Below are 15,854 nucleotides of genomic sequence, written 5' to 3' on the forward strand. Positions count from 1 at the left end.
GAAAACAATTTGGTGGATGAGTGAAAGAGGGGAAGCTAAAAAAGAAAAGCTACATATGAGGCATGCTAAATGGAACATAACGAGAGCTCAGAAAACAACATGATTACAAGATCTATCATTACAAATTTAGTACTTGAGAAATGAGGGATAATGAGCGTTCTTTGCTTTCCCAAGCCTTACAAGTTCTGCCAGAAAATCTCATTCTCACTCAGGCTTAAATGCTTAATTGATAACTCATCAAACCATAGTCAGGCCTTTCTAAAGCTACTTCAACACAGGCACATTAACATTTAGCACCAAAAGCCATAATCTCTTGGTTGACTCATGCACACAAATAAAAGTTACCAGTACCACAAAGGCGCCGTTTGGCTTTGAATCTCAAACACACTCTATGTAGCACAAATAATGATAGTTATAATTGAATGCAGTAAATTAATGTGATTACTGATTACAGATAGACAGTATTTGATGCATAAACTATTCTAATATAACACAAAATGATGCCATTAAAGAATTAGTGTGTGTAGTATAAAATGCCACTGAGCATTTTCTTCAGATCCAGAGTCTCACTTTTGTGCAGTAGTAACATTCACATCCTATTTGCAGTACAATGCAATTGACATACAGCTTTAAATCAAAGTATCCAACATCTACATGCTTGCGCGTCCTGAGGGCCTTCAAACCATCTATCCCATAAGAGGTTTACAGGTGCATGTATTCTGTAATCAAAGAAAAGTGATGATTACTCTCGAAACCTACGATAAATAATCGTAATGAATACAAAGTAAAGATGTAAGTAATAGAAATTACTCTGGAAGTAGTGGATCGGGTCTACTATCCATGTTGTGTAGCAATCTGCGCTATGCCAAGTAAAATTGTTTAAGCCTTAGAACATATTGTTGCACAAGACTGACTCATAACGAGATAGGCATTTTGACAACTGTAAGAAAAAAACTGCTTGGTGCATTCATCCCCAATGTGGAAAGAAGGGTCAATGGGCCAACCCAACAAGAATTTTCTATATAAGATGTTTCAAATAACACAACATATAATTCTCTCTTGAACTATAAATAACTATTTAGTATTTTCCAATATCTTCTTTCACAGAAGAGAGAACAATCGTTATGTCAGTACTTACTCTTTGCATATAGCCGACACGTTTTCTGTTTTCTCGAGTTCTTCTAATTCTTCCTGAAAATATTTAGGAAAAGAAAATGATTAGCAATAAATGCAGGAATACAATAATAGAGATGACTGACTTTTAAAAGCAGTTAATTATAGGCTTAACCTGCAAGAAAACACGTAACCATGCAAAATTGCGGAACGTTGATTTCAGCAATTAGAAAAGACAAGCAACATAACCCTTACTAAATACTCCTACTCACTTCCATGACAAGAATCAAGAAACACAAATTTTGGGAACTTAATAACTGAAACACGTGAATTTTTGCTAGGAAGTCAGATAGACACATGACCAATGTAGTCAAGCACAACATCTTAAGTAGGATCAGTCGGCTTGTGGAAGATTGTAAAACTCGGATTGTTAGCATGGCATGTAAGATCCTATCAAAGGGGAAAATGGTAATTTCTTATATAATACACACGCATACAGAAAAATATGAAAATTATAATTCAGGCCCAAAAAAAGGTCCGGCACGTTTTCGTTTACGATCTTGCTTCAAAAAGCTCGATCTTGACCACACCATCAACAAAAACGATCTTTCTCTAATCATAGCATTCTCATGCATCCTTGACACATAAGATCTTACGATCTTATGATTCAGCACTCAATCTTGACTACACTGTACATGACACAAATTATCCTCCGCTATAAGTTAAATTATTTTGAATTTTGCTCTCCTATATTACAACTTTCTCTGAAGTTTCTATCAACTGCCTATTTCTCGTAAGAACAAACCATATCGTACAGGATGTGTTTCAACTTTCCCAATATATAATGGAAGAAACCATGCATATCTACTCAAAAGATACACCTGCTATAATTTAACCAACTATTACATTAACTTTTTTATCGCATCAATGACAGCAGGAATCGAACGAACGAACTCTAAACCACGTGGCAGACAAAGAAACTTTAATACCGCGACAACCAACCAATATTCCAATAAGCTTAAACCATTAAGCCTATGTTCGTTTACACCAATGATATTAAACCGCCATTATAGCAGCCCTATACCGCTATAGTGTAGCAAAATTTGGACAATAATAGCAGCACTATAGCACTATTTAGTATAAAATGTGGTCAAATAGCTGCTATAACGGCAGTATAGCACTATCACTGCATACTAGCATAGCAGAATTTTAACAATATACTATTTCCCTCTAACCGCAATTGACAACACTGGTAACCAAACAAAAACACATGCATTATGCATCAAAATTGAGTTCTTCTCAACTTCATAAACACACATTGCTCTCTAATTCTTAACTAGGGCAACAAATTCTTGCGGCATTAAACACTAAGAAATTCACGAAAGCGATAAAATCAAAATCAACAAGATCTAAGAAACCTGAAGAAACTTAGTGTCTTGTTGAAGACGCTTCAATTCAGCAAGAATTCGATGTTTGCCTCTTTTATCCGTTGTAGCTCCTTCAACTGCAGCTGAAAAAACAAGGGTTTCTTTCTCCTCGTCCGCGGACGACGCCGTTTCAGACGCCATAAGAAAGTATCAAGTTTCAAGAGTTTTCATACAAGCAAATTTGTGGTGCAGATCTGAGAGTATTCAGAAAGAATTCAGCATTAGCGTTTAGTAGATAGAAATTAGAAAAGAAAATGAAGCTGTTTTCTTCAGTCACGGTTCTTTCGAGACGAGAATGCTTTGCTTTCCAATTTTATTCTTCAAAAAGGGACTTTTCTTTTTTTTCTCTCTTTTTAGTTGTGCCCTACGTTGCGGTGCGCACTTGTCTAAATTCAATTTCAAATTATGTCAAGCTAAGCTTTTTCCTTTTTTTTTGGATTTAACGGCTGTTGAATTTAAGTTGAATGTTCTTGTCATTTTCTTATAAATAACTATTTAATGTTATTTTTGTTAAATAATGTACCATTTTAGGAGTTTTTTTTATAACAACAAAATTATTTTTTAAATTAATTCAATTATCATTATTTAATAAATTTTGAAAATTAAATTTCCTCTCTTATAATATAAGTAGAATAAGTTATTATTTTATAAAAAATTTAAAATTTGATCAATCTATTTGATATTGTAACTATGGGGAAACATTGTAGGCGTTACCACAATATTTATATATATAGTCCCTATATGGCTATAGTTAAAGTTGCAAAGGAGGATGGAAGAAAGTTTGGAAATATTTGTTGAGCATCCTAAATATGTAGCATTGAGTGTTGGAGAAAGGGAGGAACTTGAGAGATTGGCGGAAATGACTACTGCACTACCTTGAATTAAGAAACATATATCCACACATCTTATTTGTATCTTATTTGTATTGATCTATTGATTTTGTGTGACGTATGAATATTATTGAAACATTGATTTAATATCTTAAAAGAGAATGAATTGTGTATTGGTTAAAAAGTATAGGTGTGCATGTTATCTCTATAAGAGCATTGAAATTTAGAGGTTTTAGTAGGTATATAATGATGTATGGTGGTTATAGCTGAAGAAAAATTGCGATCCAAAATGTAGTGGAAATTAAAAAATTTCCTTTAGTGATCCTTACGAATGGGCATGATCGGTGATGAAACATTCGCAACATTGACAATTATATTAAATCGCGTATTTAACATAATAGACAGTGAGTGGTATCTAGCAACACATCACTGCTACCCAAGACACGGAAATGTCATGTGATGTGACAAATCCCTTTTTGTGATAATACTTGTGTGTACAATTTACCCTTTTGTCCTTATGTCTATATTGAACACAAGGCATAGACTGTGTCATCCTTGTTCAGTTCAATATTGGGTTCTTAGACATTTATCCTGTTACTCAGGATGGGCAGATTCCATCTAGGTCACTCATGTTCCCCAGCATACTTCGTGGAGTATCCATCAACTGTCTTTATGGTCATCCAGTTACGGGCAACATTTGATCAGCAATAAAGCACTCGACTTTACATCTAGGGTCCATAGTGGTTTTAGGTCGAAGGGTGGTATACACCATTATCACCATGAGAATAACTTATAACATTTTGCACAATATTCTATGTAGTATTCTCATAGTAGGTCAATCCAGTATAAATATTACTCATAATATTCATACATATGTTTAAGACTTGATAACTCCTTATCCATGATCCATGAGATGTGATCATCAGTCTATATATATAATAGTTCTAATGCTTTAATGTTATCCCACTTCTCAACAAAGCTTGACTATAAATACTTTAAGAATAATGTCCTTATGTTTAATGGGATCTCATGATCAAGTCACACTTGATACATTAAACGTGCTAGTTATTCTAGAGACTTTATTAAACAGACATAATAAAGAAAAAATATTTTATTATTAATAAATAATTCGATACAAGTACCAAAAGTATTGGCCTCTAGGGCTTACATCAACAATGGCTTACCCACGACGGCAAGAAGTCTTGTATGGTGGTGGTTGTGGTGGTTTAGAAATCTTGCTCACGTGAAGTGAGAGGCTTTGTATCTTAGTTTGTGGTGCATAGAGCCATAGATTTTAAGGGTAATAATCGGCATCTTTTGACGATTGTGATGTTGGTGGTAATTTCTTATTGTCATACTATTTTTCCAAGAATAAAAAGACAATGGATACCCCTTCCGCCGTGTCCAAGGATGTTGAAGATATTGGAACTTATTACACATCTAACGACCAGATCCTCCATTTCCGATCAGAAGTGGAGGTTTCATCTTCATAAGATGACGGAACTGTTATTTTGGAGGCTTGTTCTCCATTGGAGTAAACACAACAACGAAAATATTAAGATTAAAAGTAAATGCAAGCAACACACAAATATTATTCTGGTTCTTCTCCTCAATTGAGAGTAATCCAGTCTCTTTTCCTCAACAAGAGTTTTTCACTATAATCAAACTGATTACAAATGATTAAGCCATTGCTTAAGACTTCCTTCTCAAACACCCTCGAATGAGACTTCTTTGCTTAAGTTCATGGTCAAGACTTCCTGCTTAAACCCTCTGGTTCAATACTTCCTTGCTCAATCTACCTAGAATTAGACTTTCTGCTTAAACCCTCAGTTTTAAGACTTCCTTGCTCAAGCACACATGCGAGGGACTTCTTCTACTTTAAACAAAATGTTTAGTAGACAAGATAACTACAATACTTTGATATACAATCAAAAGTATAACAGTTTTGCAACAATCACAAAGGTTTTCAACCTTTCTAAGATTTCTAAGATAAATCTAAGATGAGAAATCTTAAGATCTTATTCTATAACAGTTATAAAAACAACTCATAGTTATGCTAAGATCTTTATAACCTTCCTTTGAATCTCCAGCTTCCTTTTATAAAGATAGAAAAGGAGTCATTGGAGGTTTGAACAACATCAATCTTAGTGAAGAAGTATTCCAAGAGAGATGTTGGAGAGTTGCTTTTGGTCTGAAGTTTTATCCATTAAATAATAATGTTGCTCTCAGTATATTTCATCGTACTAGGTATCAACCAAAAGGTATAACGGTCTAAAGACGTCACATCCATTTTTCTTGAGTATTGCAAAGCTAAAACCCTAGTTGACATTGTCTAGAAATCTGGCTCTTTGATTAGACATGACTGCTTTAAATCAGTGTACATATCAACTGTTCATCACACCTTAAGAGTCTGAGCTGTCATCAGAAGTTGGGTCGTGAGGCCAGAGTCTGATACCTTCAAAGGTGATGAACTAGTTCAGGTTCTCATCAATCAGAACCAGACTTTAAATTACTTCTCCACATATACTAACAATCAGGGTTAATTATATGCTTATGATCTTGCATACTTAAACAAAATGTTAGCAAACCCTTTTGTTCTTTAAATACTTTGTTATCATCAAAACCTTTTAAGGGGATGGACAAATCTTGTTCTAACACCATTCACTTTGTGATGCCTATGCCCTTGGTAGGGATTGACAAGATCTGGTCATAACTTCGCAGTTGCGATCGAGTGGCTACACAATGTCACATAGGACCATCCCCAACCAAAGGCAGAATCCTTGTCCCTTCCCATGAGTTATGACTTAGATCGAGGTTGATATCTCTGGGCTCCACCACCTACGCCCTTGGGGTGGCTAGCTCGGAAGGGGGGTGCATCAACTGCGCAGAAACTCACTTAGCCTTTCTTACTTCGTGTTTCCTAAAGAGAAAGAATGACAAAAAAAGGCGACTGAAATAATAAAGGGGGAAATGTTAGAACAAGATTTGGTTATGCATTTATACCTTAAGTTTTGATGATAACAATATTGTATTTGTGTGAGAACAATTTTTGTACCCTAATGGTTTGTTATTGTGTAGCTTTAATAACCAATTTTGATTATGAATATATGATGTGCAATGTCATCAGTTTTTGAACTATGTGTTCCAAATCTGCTTCTATGCCAGCTATTAGAAGTTTTGAAAGATGTTCAATATTGTTGTTGCAATGATCTTTCTGTTTCTGTGTTGATTCACTCCTAAGAAGCTTCTGATGAGACACTATATTGTTGTTGCAATATTCTCTCAGCTCATGCTTCTGGACGTGACTCTAATCACCAAACTTCTGAAGAATGGCAAGCTTCTGAAGTTGTATTATGTAGTTGAAGATTCTGAAGATCTCAAGCCATACAATTGAAGTTATCAAGGTTCTGACTGAAGATTTCGAAGACTCTGAAGACTCTGAAGATCCCAAGTCAGACTACTAACGCTATCAAGGTTCTGACAAAAAAATTTGAAGTTTCTGAATCCATCTGTATGTTTCTTCATTTCATGCTTCATCAACTTTCATCATAAGCCAATGAACGTGAAAATAAGATCAAAGGGGAACGTGGTCAACTAGTACATAATATAAATCGAACATCTTTTCCACTACCTGATTTCATGGGCAAGGACGGTACTATACATCACACTTGTCACTGATTTTATGGGCGAATGACAATATACAGTATCACTCATTTCTAATCCAACAGTGGACAACCGCTCAATGAGCTTTCTTCATTTTCCCCTCAAACGTTCTTCTTCTTATGTTGTATAAGTAAGACTTGGAGATTTGGAGAGAAAAACGTCGTGACACAATATTTTGACAAGTTTATTTCTTTGTGAAAAACTATCATTCTTTTGTACACGTTTTTCTTTAAGTGTTTGTTATTCATTTGTGTAAAACCTCTTGTATAGAAATATCTTGTAACACACAAAATATTATTCAAATTGTCGCGGCTGAAAAAAACGATAGAGTCGCCACCATCATTTATTCATTCCTAGGGAATAGGGAAATAATGATAAAACCTAATGACTAAGGGTGAGAGAGTAGGTTTGGGAGTCGGTTAAGTAAGGGGAAGGTGGTAGGCATCCCTTACCTCCATTATACTCAATGGGATCCTCCTCTAATTCTAGGGTTAGTGTGTGCTTGAGATGTTTGCTTGATTATCGATTAATTATTAATTATTTATCGTATTTATAGAAAATATTTTATTTAAATAGATGGGAGACCCAAAAAATAATAATTTATAATCGTACTCGCTAGAGTTTACAACTATGTGCCTACGTACCCTCAAATTTATTGAAGGATCAAAGCCCCGTAATTCGTATTAAAAAATGTTGGTAGATTGGTTGCTTTTATCCCTTGAAGATTCTCACGCATCAGGGGCGGAGAAGTAACTGATTTGGAGAAAATGCCTCAATAGGATAGAGGTCTTACAATTTGAAGTGTGTTGAATTTGATTTTATCCCTTTATTACTTGTAAAAAAAGATATTTAATTTATTTAAGAAAATAAATTAGCGATCATAATTATGTATTAGACATAATCCTTTATTCCGATTCTATCCCCAATGTAACCCTCGAAAACCTTAGAGTTTTATCCCATATTTTATCCTAGGTCCTTGTCCCATTTGATTTGAAAATATAATTTAATTTAATTAAGAAAATTAAATAAAACATAATAAGATATATCCATTATCCCAATTTTATACTTAATTACATTCCTTAAAACCCTAGAAATCATCCCTAAATTTTATCTCATATTATCCCCAATTTTTTATTCCAAATTTATATCCCATAGTTATTCCAAAAATTAACTCTATTTCCCAATTTAATTAATATCCTATATTTAACCCTATATTTTTTATATTATTTATATTAACTCATTTAAAAATTAATTCATAATTTTAATACTTCATTCTAAGATTAATCCCTAACACTTAATTTAAATCCTTAGTTTTAATATTTTAATTTTATGTTAACCATAATTATCTAAGTAATTATTTAATTATTTTTGTATTCTAAAGATTTTTATCCTATATATATTCTTGAGTTAATTTAGATTATTCTAATTATCATATTAAATTAAATATCCTAATTGAGTTATAATATTTTTCTTTTTACTTTAACTTTTTTTTATTTGTCCTAACTTTTATTATTTTTGTTGATAAGATTTTTTTTTAATTTTAATAAAATGAGATATATTTTGTACTTGTGTTCGGGAGGAATTAATAAAAGAATTAAACATAAGTTGCGGATTAAAGTTTTAACTAACAGAATTATACGGGAAAGGAAATTAGCTAAAATATCTAAACTGACCATTGGTTAAATTAAAATAAATAAATTAAAGGTGAGTCTAAGACTTAGAATAAAAGATTAGATGAGAAAATTAAACTAAAGTTATTAACTAAATAAATAAATTCCACTTTAAACAATTGAAATAAAATTAAATTTAAAGCAATATATATAATTAGGTTGAGGTAGTAGGAGGTGGAAATGGGCCAAGGTCCACTAAGATAAGTCCTAATTTTTAAACATCAATATATATAAAATACTAAAACAAGGAGAAGTAAAAAAAAAAAAGTAAGCTAGTAAGCAGAGGAAAATAGGGATGGTACCCTATATGTCAATTCATCGGTCAATGACCAAGCACCACATGGCATAAAAATGACAAATAAATAAATTAAGTGATGCCAAGTTATTCAACACAAGCATATTCCCATATTACCTTGTGAAAGCAGACAAATATTAATAAAAGAATAATAAAGCATGATCACTTAATTTTAGGTCTTAAAACAATAATAACAAATATTGAACCAATATTAAAAAGAAATATGTTGAGAGCATTGACCTTTCACTTTCACGCAACTCATTTCCTTTCCTTTTTCTCAAAATCCATCACAAGCAATTCTAAATACCCTTCCTTAATTGATTCAAATAAAATAGAAAACAAGTGTGAAAACTTCTTTTCTAGATCGGGTTCTACACATGGCAGTTTATGGCAGTTGAGTGATGGAAGGATTCGTGGTGCTGAAGAGGGTGTCGCTCCGGTTGTTGTGATGTCTCCGATGACGCATGACTTCGGCGGTGAAGACGGCGTGTAGCAGCGGTTCGCATGGAGGTGCATGAGACTTCGCGGTTTACAACAGGGAAGTGATCAGAGACATCTTCGGTGGTGGTTGCGCACAACTGCAGATGCGTTCGTCGTGATGATTCGTTTGCATCGGCATTTGTGATTCATTCCTCGCTTTATTTTTTTTCTCTTGATATTAGTTTTGAAGGTTAAATAAAGTTTATGTTCGTTCTAGATATGTTGTTATGGTGTTATTGTTAGCATTGTCGTATCAAACAAAATAAAGGGAGTATGTGTTGATTCTATGGTGGTATGTTATGGTGTGTAGTTGAATTAGATGGCTGAAAGTTATACATGATTATATGTTAGTGTTGCTGATGGAATCGAAGGGGGATGCGACATCGATTTTACTCGTTCTATTCCTCCAATCCACTTTCTTTTCTTGAATTGATATGATCATTTGATGATTCGTTTCATTGTTTGTTGGCGTGTGAGATATGTATTATGGTGGTTGTGATCATGGGGATGATGATGATGATTTTGTGAGTATATAAAATCACACGTGAAGGAAGTTTAGGATATTGATAGTGTTTTTGTGCAAAGTGTATAAGGAATTGTTACATGAGTGAAAGAGAGTTTCATAATTTCTCTATTTATACTAAGAAATTAGGTTAGTAAAAAAGAAAAAAAATAAATTATACTTAAGACCATTAATCCAATTAATTTAAAAATTTAATAGAAAAATTAAATAAAATGTTTCTATAAAATTAACTTGTTGCAAAAGTTAAATAGAATCTTACATTATTTGTTTTTTTATTATGTTTTATGATTTTGATTTAACTAGTTAAATTGATTATTTCCTAAAGTAAAAATATTATTTTAAAAATAAAATAATTTAAAAGAAAAAAGAAATCTTTTACAATCTTATTTTATTTTATAATTTTTAGGCATTTTATTCATAAAATTATGATTTAAATGAAAAAATAAATTTTTTAAAAATGCCTAAATAGGAAATACGAAAGTTAATAATAAAATGATTAAAAAATGTGTTTTTTATATATAATTTGAAAAAAAAATAGAAGTAAAATGTAAAAAACTAATAAAAATGAGAAAGACACTAAGAAAGGGAAATGTGAGATTCAAACTCAAGTTCTCCCACAATCACATTACTCACCCTTGTTTTACTATCCACTAGACCATTACACTCATTCAAAATTAAATGGAATTTCTAAATATTTAAATAAACACAAAAAAGTCTTAATGATATTAGAAAATAATATAATAATTTTAATACTTAAATAGCTAATTAAAATAGACACACTAACTAAAATATTTTCATAGTCAATAATGACTGACAAATTTTAGCCTAATTTTTAATAATTATGTCATTCTTAGTTGGTTGATTAAGTCAAAACCAAATGTTACCTGAGAGTCCAAAGATAGCAACTATGATTCAGGCTAAGGTCAAAACTTCTAAAAAGTCAACATGGTCTCCCTTTGACTTTTAGGTCATTGGGGTTGACCAAATGATTTACATGGGCTTTAGATATGTTAGTGATCAAAGTTCTAAGTTATCCAGAAAGGAAAGTGATGGTGGTCTAAATTTGGGATACAACGGCTGCCCCTATTTAATCAACTTTAGACTGAGATGATGATGACAACGAGTTTTCATCTTCTCATGGTGGAAGATGATTAAATATAGAGATAGATCCTAATTTTGACCATGTAGTCACTGGATTATGAGAATGCACAAGGATTGAATAATCCTTGATGCTCTATTGACATTCATACCAACCTTTGATGGAACCCCAATAATACTCTGGCGATTAATTTTAGCCCATCCGGGTGAAATTTGCATAAAATTCCTATGATCATCCAATCATGTTACTAAAATTGGGTAGGACTCTGGTGATCCTTCGATCGTTGTTTGATAAAACCTTGGTAGAACCCCTGATGAAACTCTTAATAAAATTCCTGGGAAAACTCTTGATGAAACCCCTGATACAACTTCTGATGGAACCCCTGATGATGAGACCTTGATGAAACCCTTTTGAAAAATCCCTAATGGAACCCCTCGGTTAATCCCTAATGATCAGTTTCAGCCTCTCCTGGTGACACTTGCCTATGACTCTTATGATTATTTGATCATGTCCCTGGAGTCAGATAGGACTTTAGTGATACCACAATCACTCTAGATGAGACCCCTCTGGTGATATTCTGGTAAAACCCCTTGATAAAGTTCTGATACCCCGATCACTCTTGATGAAACCCCTTGGTAAAATTTTGGCAGAACCCCTTGATGGAATCTTTCAATGACATTCCTGATAAACCCTTTTGATAAAATCCCTTCATATAATTCTGGTGGAACCCTTTGATAGAAAATTCTGGTGAAACCCTTTGATAAATCCATGATGAAACCCCTTGATAATAACACTTTGCCGAAACTTCTTGGTAAGACCCTGTTTAACCCTTTGTGGATAATGCTCTGATGAAAACCCCTTGATTGAACCCTTTTGATAAAACTCCTTTGATAAAACCCCTTGGTAAAATCCCTTGACAAACCCGATATATGGAACGTGTCCCGTGTGTAGGACATGTTAATAAGCTGGAGATGTGAGAGGTGAAGACCCGCTCAATAGTTGATAACAATCATTCAGGATGACCATCTACTGGGTAGATTCCTCTGACGACTCACAGTGAGTGAGTTTGCTGGGAAAGTCCTTTATTGAAAAGGCTATGTGGATATGGTTGCTTATTAGGGAAGCCCAATAATCATTCCTGCTTGGGAATTATACCGGGATAGCTAGGGATTGAGAATTCAATTATCCTCGGTATAAGAACCAATGCTAAATAAATTATCATTGATGTAAAACCCCGAGAGTAGTGATAGTGGTATAAGAACTGAAAGAAGTAACAACGTAGAAGAACCATAAACTGAAATGACAAACGATATAAGAAACCGTACAAATGAATTGATAAACAGTGTAAGAACCAAAGTGACTGGATGAAAACGGCGTAAAACCCAAAGTGAGTGAATGACAATGATGTAAGAGCCGAAGTGATTGAATGATAATAGTGTAAGAACCGAAGTAAACAGTGGTGTAAGAACCAAACTGACAATGGTAATAGAACTTATGTTGGGGAGTTCTCTAAGAAGACATGAATAAAAAGGAGATTGACAAAAGAACTCGATGTCCCTACTATGGAATACTGGTGTCACGTAAGATGACTGGCTACTGGGGAATAGGCTTCCAAGCAAGGTTCCCTAGGAGCGTGAGTGTCAAGGAAAGTCCTAAGAAATCCTTGCAAGGATCTGGTGAAAGAACTGTATATCATTAGGGAATACTAGGGACAATGCTGCTAAGTATTTTCTGCTTGGGGAATGAGTTCCAAGGATACTTGCTAGGGACTTGTCCTTATGACCGACTCACTGGGGTGTACAGTGAGAAAAGAGATGGCGAGAAGCTTGGACGGGGACCTATTGTCGATTTAGCTAGGGATTGATCCAGACTCTCATGATGAGTCCTGAGTCTCAACCTGCATTATGTATCTATGTTATGTATGCATGTTATGCTATATCATGTATGCATGTTTAGAGTTTGGATGGTGTAATGCTCCACATTCATGGCTATGATATGCATGATGTAATGTATGAATGCGGTGTTATGGATGATTCATCCATGGATGATATAATCATTCAGAGAATAAGGCTTATTTTCTTTCAGTTAAGAGTTAAGCGGGACCTTCGGAAAGTGGCTTTTGAAGGATGGGTTATGGAATTGTTAATGAGGAGGGGTTTGGGCTTTTTGAGAATGTTGGGTGCCAAACAAGATTGGGATTTTTCAGGTAAATGGCAAGGGAGGTTGGAATTTTTGTAGGGTGATGAGATTTTATGGTGTACCAAGTAGAATTGGGTTTTGTGAGGTGCCAAGTAGAATTGGACTTTATGGGTGTTTTGAATGACAAGGAAGGTTGGGCTTTCGTGAGGTGCCAAGTAGGATTAGGCTTTTGTGAGGTGCCAGGCAAAATTGGCCTTTTTGTGTGGTACCAAGTAGGATTTGGCTTTGTGAGAAGGCCAAGTAGGATTGGGCTTTATAAGGAGGCCGAATTCATGTTGTGGGATTATGCCAAAATGAATGAGATGATATGCATGGTTTGCGCTAAAGCGTAGTGACATGATTAATGCATGACAATGACTTGAATGTTTCAACAAGTGCCCCGGTGGTGAGAAATGGAATGGTTAAGACTTAGAGAGGTTTCTTGTCTAACAAGGTTGTTTGTTTAAAGGTGGTAGGGTATTATGTCAACATGACTTCCTGATACTCATTTCGAACTTGAAGATTGTTGATGTATGACAGAGCTTGTATGTGCATCTTGAAAGTATTGAGAGAGATTATCCCTGCAGTATCCTATAATTTCCCCATCTTGTTGGGTCTTTGAAGAAATTCTCCTTAATATAAATTTGAAGTAGCTTAGCCATACCATGCACTTGAGAAGTCCAAATGCAGTATTAGCCTATGAGAGATTCGTCCTTGACTAATAGACCCTTGGAATGATATGCCCCCGATGAACCATTTTTGGGAGCGGTTTCTTTTGATCAAGCCTTGTTGCGGTCTTCCCCAAATTGATTGAGCTTTGGAGGGTATTTTATTAAAAGGAACTTGGATCCCATCATGTTATAGTATGGCTTTGATATGGACTGCCCCAATATATGAATCTTGAAAAGTATGTCCCTGATTATTAGGGTCTGGAGGAGTGTCTTGAGAAGGAACTTGGCACCCACAATGTTGTGATATGACCTTTATATGAATTGCCCTAGTATTTGACTCTTTGAAAAGTATTCCCCGGATTAGATGACTTTTTGGAGTGATTGGCCTCACTATGCCCTTGAGTTGGTATGCCCCAGTATGAGAGTCTTGAAAGGTATGCCTCTGATCATGAGGGTCATGAATGTTATTTGACATAGGTGTGCCAAATATTGAAATGTTTTGCCTCTAATCAGTAGAATATTCAGATGATGTGCCCATAGGATCATAAGGATTTCCCTATAATTGGAAGGATCCTTAGGTGACTTGCCCCTAGTTAGGAATGTCTCAAAGTGGTGTGCCCCTGATCAGAACATTAATGATATTTCCTTGGTGCTAAGTATTGATTTTTGAGAAAAATGTTCTTTTTGAAAAGTAATTCTAACATCATGCTCATGCAAGTTTTGAAATTGAAAATTGTTATGGAAAACAGATATGGTGTATATAGATGATATATGGCCATGAGGTTGACACAAATGAAGACGTGATAGAACAAGATGGTTAGTAACAAACATTTAGAGTCAGTTTAATAACGATTTTGTCGAGTATGTTTTCATAGTGAACCTAGCTTCAATTAGGACTTTTAAATGTTATAACGTGGCCTGGTTCGCGGTTTACGAAACAAAAGATATAAGGCTCAAGTTTTAATTTTATCCCACCTCTTCTCCTTGATGTTCTCCATTCCTAAATTCAATTAACTCAACAAATGCATTTAGTCTGCAAGAGAATTTTGATAGATAATGATGGAGGTAGATGTAATGATTCAAGCACTGATGAGATTCTTGAGGTGGCAGTCACCTGCTTTCCCTTACAAGCTTGTTTTCGTTGTTTTTTTTTTTTGTTTCTTTTTAATCCCTATTTTTTGCATGGACCAATTCTTTTGAATTTATGGTCCATTGGGATGCCCTAACTTTTGCCTAAGTCAACTCCTTTTTAGTTTTTGACTTAGCGGGCTTTTTTTTATAAAAATAATGCCCTAAATTTTACCGAAGTCAAAAAAATCTAGTTGTTTCTTTTTTTTTTTACTTAGCGGGATTTTTGTTTAAAATAACTCTTGAGATTTTGCTTTGGATTTCGAAAGTTGTGACTGCCATGTTAGCTATCGTGAGCTTTATTTTTTCACTGTTTACTTGATGTTGGATGATGTGTGCAAGAAAGAAGATGTGCTTGAACCTATTATTTGTGTGATAATTCTCTTGAAATTATAATGCACCATTGACTTAATTGAAGAACTACCCTGTCCCTAGTTAAGATTAAGGTTTTTTTATTAATAGAAAAAGAAACACCGACTTCTGGCTCGAGGGGGTTGACTACGGATTATCTCCTTATTTCTCTGGTGTTTAGGGAATGAAATAATTCCTTACATCGTCATCCCGGTCTTACTATTAAAGCATACATCAGCAAATTTTGTTGTTTATTACATCATTCTCCTCATAAGTTTGTTAATAGGTGAGAAGTGAAAATAAAAGGTTTGATTGATTTTTATTTTTATTTTCATGATGACATAAGAAAGAGAGGGTAACAAATGGATCGATTTTAAAAACATGCATGCTCATTTTATTAAAATTATTTCCCAAAGAGTACAACTT

At 34.2% G+C, this 15,854-nt stretch overlaps 1 protein-coding gene across 1 annotated transcript; it reads right to left on the reverse strand.

The window, feature by feature from the left end:
* Window positions 1–394: 394 nt before the first annotated feature.
* LOC127095674 (guanine nucleotide-binding protein subunit gamma 2) lies at window positions 395–2,965 on the reverse strand. The gene is made up of 4 exons (XM_051034327.1): window positions 2,532–2,965; window positions 1,139–1,191; window positions 811–855; window positions 395–719 (listed from the first exon to the last, which is right to left on the reverse strand). Exons 1-4 carry the CDS (start codon window positions 2,679–2,681, stop codon window positions 635–637), a joined length of 333 nt encoding a protein of 110 aa, XP_050890284.1. The 5' UTR covers window positions 2,682–2,965; the 3' UTR covers window positions 395–634.
* Between the last annotated feature and the right edge of the window lie 12,889 nt (window positions 2,966–15,854).

This window comes from Lathyrus oleraceus, chromosome 6 (genome assembly GCF_024323335.1).
Source record: "Lathyrus oleraceus cultivar Zhongwan6 chromosome 6, CAAS_Psat_ZW6_1.0, whole genome shotgun sequence".
NCBI classification, from domain to species: Eukaryota; Viridiplantae; Streptophyta; class Magnoliopsida; order Fabales; family Fabaceae; genus Lathyrus; species Lathyrus oleraceus.

Bases quoted from the DNA above. Each gene is read 5' to 3' on its own strand.
- LOC127095674 (XM_051034327.1), bottom strand. From the start codon at position 2,681: ATGGCGTCTGAAACGGCGTCGTCCGCGGACGAGGAGAAAGAAACCCTT. The intron at 1,192-2,531 runs GTTTCTTAGATC...AAATATTTTCAG, and splicing joins AAGACACTAAGTTTCTTCAG to GAAGAATTAGAAGAACTCGA. The intron at 856-1,138 runs GTAAGTACTGAC...GGCATAGCGCAG, and splicing joins GTGTCGGCTATATGCAAAGA to ATTGCTACACAACATGGATA.